At 32.1% G+C, this 6747-nt stretch overlaps 1 protein-coding gene across 2 annotated transcripts; it reads right to left on the bottom strand.

The window, feature by feature from the left end:
- Positions 1-901: 901 nt before the first annotated feature.
- LOC143592560 (protein NRT1/ PTR FAMILY 5.1-like) lies at positions 902-6545 on the bottom strand. 2 transcript variants are annotated; one of them, XM_077072460.1, is made up of 4 exons: positions 6319-6545; positions 5963-6171; positions 4984-5540; positions 902-1954 (listed from the first exon to the last, which is right to left on the bottom strand). In XM_077072460.1, the coding sequence occupies exons 1-4, from the start codon at positions 6419-6421 to the stop codon at positions 1069-1071; spliced, it is 1755 nt and encodes a 584-aa protein (XP_076928575.1). In that variant the 5' UTR covers positions 6422-6545; the 3' UTR covers positions 902-1068. The 2 variants fall into 2 exon arrangements, with proteins under 2 accessions (XP_076928575.1, XP_076928570.1); XM_077072455.1 differs by having other exon boundaries at positions 907-1954; positions 5963-6180.
- Positions 6546-6747: the final 202 nt, after the last annotated feature.

The following is a 6747-nucleotide window of genomic DNA, read 5'->3' as shown; positions in this document are numbered from 1 at the left end:
TTTGTTAACTTTTCAAACCCCTATACTATTTAATAAATAAAGCTTTCTAAATGCCACATGTCATTACTATATTCATCATTACAAAAATTTCTCCCCCCCCCCCCTCTCTCATATTAAATACATTTCTCTTTTTAATATTTCATTTTTATTTTTTAATAATCTATCCTAACTTAAAAGAATTAATACCATCATAAATATGTTAATTTGTTTAATATAAAATATATTGCATTAGTTATTAATATTAGATTTTTATAATTAACAAATACGAAACGGATGAGTTTCTTAACTGATTAAAGTATTAAAGATTGTTAATGTCAAAACAATTTAAGATTAAAATGAGTTTTGGTCCACGAGTTGGTTTAAAAAAGTAGCCATTTACACCTAAGTTTTGATATAGAAAATAACAAAGAAATAATTTATGATTTATGAATTTTCTAACAACTTTTTATTTCCAAATTACGTAATATGTAACTTTTTTTACCGTATAATATATCTTTATATATTTTTATATACGTGATACTTTTTTTTTATTTCACATTATGTTATTATTTTAAAAAAAATACTTATTCTAACCAGTGTTCTACACGGGTAACTAACCTAGTAGTCAATAATTAAAAGTTTGTAGACATGTTATTTAGCCCGTTAACACAATGCGTGACATCTAATACAAAATTTAAAAATATATATAGAACTTTGATAACCAGATAACACTTGTATATATTTCTTAGACTGTCGTTTCTTAGAATATAATGCATAAGAAGATAATGTAAGCGTTCACCACACTATTTCTTTTCCCATTAAATCAACAGTGCACTACTATACAATTCTCGTCATTTGTTCTCTAAAATTGGTTTTGTATTGAACGATATGATAGTTTAGTCTAGTTTCTTTTATCACATTCAAACCAATAGAATAAGTTGATAGAAAATAAGCTTTAAATGGAACAGTACCATTGGTTTATATAACTTGGAGGATTTCATTATAAACATACAGTAACCCATAAAAGTAGTTTCTTAGATAGTAATTTTTTTAACTAGAAGTTGAATAACAATATATATTCCAAGCATACTAAACTTGTAACCCTAATGGAACTACCTCCACTGGTTTGCATTCCATCTCTAGACTTTCAACCTTTTTTTCTAGACTTGACTCCCTTTTATAAATATATTTCTTTGATGCCCACACAAAAGCTCCTAAATTCAACACCGAAATTAGAAAAAGAAACCCATAATAGTAATCCAAATGCGAATCATTCAAGTTTTTCCCGATCCAACTCTTCTTTCCATCTCTACTTGTTACCTTGTCTACTATCGTCACCAAGAAACTGTTCAAGAAGTTGCCAACACCAATTCCACTTGTGAAAAACGTCGTTCCAAGACTTTGCATATCCTCTGGGGATTGATCATAAAAGAACTCAAGTAATCCGATGGCATTGAACACATCAGCTACCCCGAGTAGGATGTATTGAGGCAATAACCAAAATATGCTCATTGGGATAACTTCTTTAGGGTTTAAAATGTGGTGGGATTTGATACATTTCATTCTCCTAACTTCAACTAGATACGCAATTGCTATGGCTAGAATTTGAATTGCGAATCCAATCCCTATCCTTTGAAGCAAGGTGATTCCCCTAGGGTTTCCAGTTCTTTTACGCATTAGAGGCACGAAATATCTATCGTACATTGGTACTGATAACAACATAGAAAGCGTGACAAAGCTCCCTAATGATGCAGCTGGAAATTGGAAGTGGGATCCAAGATGTCGGTCCAAAGTGGTGCCTTGTTTTACAAACAAAGTGTTGACTTGTGCCCAAATTGTGCTAGGAATCAAGGTTACAAGCCATATCATGGCCATCCCAAATACAAGCTTCACTCCTTCCACTTGAGTTATTGTGCATGGTGTCCTCTTTGAGTTGCCAACCATATCTTCTTTAAGTGCACCTTTGTCTAAGAACCTAGGGTCAAAATTGTCAATCCACATTATATAGCAGTCAATAATTTTCAAAACTGTTTGATAATATAGGATATACTGAAAATGAAAACTATTGTAAAAAGGTATTAATAAAATATTAGATATGACAAGAATATCCATATGGTTGTGAATCTTAAATGAACATAATTGGTGAACCTTCCAATGTAGGTGATACTATTTCTGGGTGTGTGTATAATGTGATGATGTTCCATCGGCCCAATGTGACATTAAATATTAATCTCATGGGCCCATTTGATAACCAGTTTCAATGGACCATCAAATGAATCTGGAATTTAATTGTGCAACAGTTGTAACAAACTACAATGAGTCATCCACAACCTAAAGCCGTTTTTAATTAAGAGGGCCCACAACGGATTCGGAAATTCTAATTGGGCCTTGCTTTTGCATAGTATACCCTTTGTTTGTTTTAAATGTTAAAACTTTATGATATAATGTCTTGTTTGGTAATGAATGTGAGTGTCTTTCTTGGCGTGTATGGATTAGGGTCCATTCAACAAGTTGGAACAGGTTACCCTTGTTGTGACTAAAGGTTTGTTGCAAAAAGATTCGACTTTTTGTGAAATTGTTTGGTTGGTTTTGATTTATACATCTTGCTAGAATATAATATACATATAATATACATATAGTCAATGTGTTTGAACATGTTTACATATAGGAGTTATAAGTTTAAAAAATTGTATTTTTGGTTATATTGTTTTTATTTTGTAACAAATTTGAGTTATAATACTAAGCTTCGTTAAATAATCCAATATTCTTTTGTAAAATGACCTTTTCACACTATGACTAGTATATCATGAGGAAAACTTATGTACAATTCATTCTAGAACTAACCATATAAACTATTCGTACACTTGTAGCTGCACATAACGTTTATAAACTGTTCAATAGGAAGTTCGTTTATTTAATAAATGAACCACGATGAATAACATATAAAATGTACATTTATTATATGTGTGTGTGTGTGTGTATTTGGCTATTTTTAATGAAAGGAGTAAACCGTTGTTATAGTCAACTAGATTTTGTGTTCGTTTAAGTGTGTTTGTTCATGTTCGTTTATTGTCTTCATTGTTTGTTAAGATTTCAAACAAAGACGAACATACCCGTTTTCTTAATGAATGAACATCATCATCATCGTACTCAGTATATCCCACCAATAGCAAAGCTATAGTAGGGTCTGAGGAGGGTAAGATGTAGACAGCCTTACCTCTACCCCATAAGGATAGAGAGGCTGCTTCCGGTGAGACCCCCGGCTCGATTCTTAATGAATGAACATGAACATAAAAATGTGTTCGATTATATGTTCATTTTTATGTTCAGTTAAATTTAAATGAACGAACACGAGCATGCCCTTATTCATATTCGTTCGGTTCCTTTACAGGTCTAACTTATCTCGTTTTTCTTACTTTCCAACAGCACTGCAAATAGCCTTTTTTTTAAGTTGTTTTCGATTTGTAGTTAACAAGTTTGAGTTATAATACTAACTTATGTGAAATAATCCGTTAAAGTTGTATTTCTTTTCTTTGATTATATTGGTTTCATTTCTAACAAGTTTGAGTTATACAACTAACTTCCATTAAATAATCTGTTTAATTTTTTGTTAAATGACCATTTTACATTATGACCATTATATCATGGGGAAACTTATGTACAAACTTCATAGCTTTCCGGCATGCACGCTGCAAATGCTTACCATTTACGGCGTGCACGCTGCAAAAGGTCCAAGTTTCTGGTTTGTACGATGACTTACGTTCCCTTTGTCTGATCTAATCTGCCCCAATTTAGAACTGAAGCATTGATCAAGGTTAGTGATCTCATTTTGCATTGAGAGGCTAACAAGTGAGTGGAAAGAGGCTGGGAAAAAGAGACCTTGCAGAGAAAATGGATCGCTCTTATTGTTGCTTATTAACTAATAAAAAGGGCATTTAAGTGATACATTTTTTTGAATTAAGAAAGTTTGTTCTAGAATTTAAATTTATTACAGAATGAAAGTCAGCGTAACCCAATACGTGCATTGTTTGAAAATAGACTTCAAATGTGTGAGTGTGACTATGATCAAACTATGTGAACTATTTGTGTAATTAACTCTATAGCTACCGAACTTTTCCTTTATATTATATTTTGTTTTTAAACCTTAATTTTGATAATGGAATATTATTTCTTCTTCAATATTGTATTATTACCCTAGTTGTTGTTTAGGGTTTTCATAGAGTGAAGTATGAATAACACAAATTACTAATCGTATGGCATTGTTGTGTTTTATTACATGTGCTGATATTATATTTTGCAGTATATGATTACGACTTTATTTTTTATTTTTTGTATACACAGCTAACCTCGTAACTGGTTAACTGGTTTCGTAGAAGAAAAGTAAAAAATGAAGAATATGTTTTGAATGTTTTAAACATACAAAAGACATGTAGATAATTTAGGATAAGATGAGAAATTCAACAACGCGTTGGAGGATATAAAATTTTTGTGCTTTCTTTGGATTAAAAAACTTTGACAGGATGCAAAGTACCCTTACAAACACATCATGATTGTGGCAGATTAGGTCCTAGTCAAACTAGTCGATGATAACATTTGCATCTATTCAGTCGAGTTGAACCACTGTCATGGTTTGAGTCATGCCTTCTATATTGAAGGTTACTAACGAACCATATTGGTGTTAAATTTAAAAAAGTGTTACCTAGTACTCCCTATACACAATTGGAATCTCTCGCGATCTCCAAAAATATTCTGGTTATCAGTTCCTAACTATTGAGAAATTTAGTGTAAGCCTCTTTCAAATATGAATCTATTTAATTCAGATAATATGTTTTAACAACATACTATCGCCTTGAACAAATGGGATATATAGTTGACGACGATAGTTGTTAATAACATTATTTATGATTTAGAACCTCCAAACCAACCTTTTCTAACCTATGACCTTTAAAGTGTTACCACATAATTCAAATATATAAAAGATAAAAAAAACAAAAGTCTACGTACCTGAACATTGGAGTGTGATAAACTTGACGTTTTCCGCTATCAACATAATGTTGCAATGAAAACTCATGAAGCTCCACCGAGTCAAATGGAAGTTCATGGTGGCGGTTAGCAAATGCCGCCTTGACAACACGAAAGAAATCGGCAGCAGGACTCTCGGTCTTCCTAACTTTATGCCTATATACAGGGGTGCCAATGTAGAAAATAAGAAGTGACAAAATGAGACCAACAGTTGGGATGCCATAGCCAAGACCCCAGCCCAAGTTTTCTTGAATATAAACAAGACCAAGGGTGGCAACAAGTGCACCCAAGAAGCTACTAAACATCCACCAATTGAAAAAAGAAACTTTGAGCCTTTTCTCATCAGGGTTAAAATCGTCAAATTGGTCAGCACCAAATGTTGAAATATTTGGTTTGGTCCCACCTGCACCTATGGCTATGATGTACAGAGATGAGTAGAAAAATGCAATCTGAGAAGTGCTGGCTTTGTTGCATACTCCATTACTGCAAGTTGGCTTTAAGAATTTAATAGAAACTGCCAATGTCAATAGCACCATCCCCTAAAAACAAAAAAGTTTATAAACTTTTATTAAATATTATTAAATTTGGTAAGGAACAGTTAAACCATGCAAAGAGTAAACTTCACAAGTTTTGTCATTATTAATACATGATTCTTGATGCTTACTAAATAATAATATTAAATGTGGAAAATGATATAAAGAAATGATAACCACCATTGAAGTTGACAAATCATGATGATTATATGTTGTGCACTTAGTTGTGGTTGGTCAAAAGAAATATAAGCCAAGAATTCTTTTTCTTTATATGTGTCTTTATTTTTGTTCAAATAAAACTTATGGACCTAATTAGTCACAAAAAGAAGCAACAACCATCCTTGATCAAAATCAAAGTCTTACCATATTAGCAAAAAAATAATATATCAAATAAATAGAAATATAAACACATATTTATATATACGTACCAGGACATAGATGATGGATGACACAGTGAAAGTCCAAAAACGACCCAGATAAGAATCGGCGATGTATGCACCAAAGATTGGAGTCATCCACACTGCACCCGACCAATTATTTACATTTCTCACAGACGAAACATTGTCTTCATGTAACTGTGTCGTCAAATACACCACCAGATTCGACGCCACCCCGTAAAATGCCATTCTCTCAAATGCTTCATACCCTTTTACAATTGAATCAAGATAAGAAAGGAAAAAAAGTTAGTAATAATCATGTTTGTTTATTTAATTTCCATTTTGTTTTGCAAGCATGGAGAATCTTGAAATGTAAACATGAAATAAAAAAAAAAGGGTGGAGTTACCAACTAAGAAAGCACAAGCTTTCCATTTGCCAGTTTTGGAAGAAAGCACGGGTTGCCTGCGAAGATTGACTGTGCCATCTTGTGTGTACCCTTTTTCTTCCATTTTCGAAGCTTAAAATGAGAGAAAAAGAGAGGCAACTAATGTTATAAATAGACGGTTGTGTTTACTTGTTATTTTACCAATATAGCCTTTTGTTTCCATTACTTTTCCTAAGGTATTTTGTGCTGGAGGGAAAAATGGGTTTTCACAAATCTTGCATGAAATTATTATGCTTAGTTTAGGTCAAAATCCATGTATTACACGAGCTTAATTGAATAAAGAAAATATTAAATAGTTTATTAATGAAGGTTTAAGACTTATAAAATAATATTCTAAGATAAGATATTATTTAAATTACACATAAGTAAGTACTTTAAGTAATAAAACAA

Source organism: Bidens hawaiensis, unplaced genomic scaffold (genome assembly GCF_021521415.1).
Source record: "Bidens hawaiensis isolate Kalapana, Puna unplaced genomic scaffold, B.hawaiensis_p1.1 tig00001685_1, whole genome shotgun sequence".
Taxonomy (NCBI): Eukaryota; Viridiplantae; Streptophyta; class Magnoliopsida; order Asterales; family Asteraceae; genus Bidens; species Bidens hawaiensis.
Note: the sequence above shows the minus strand (reverse complement) of the source record. Positions and strands in the feature narration are given on the sequence as shown.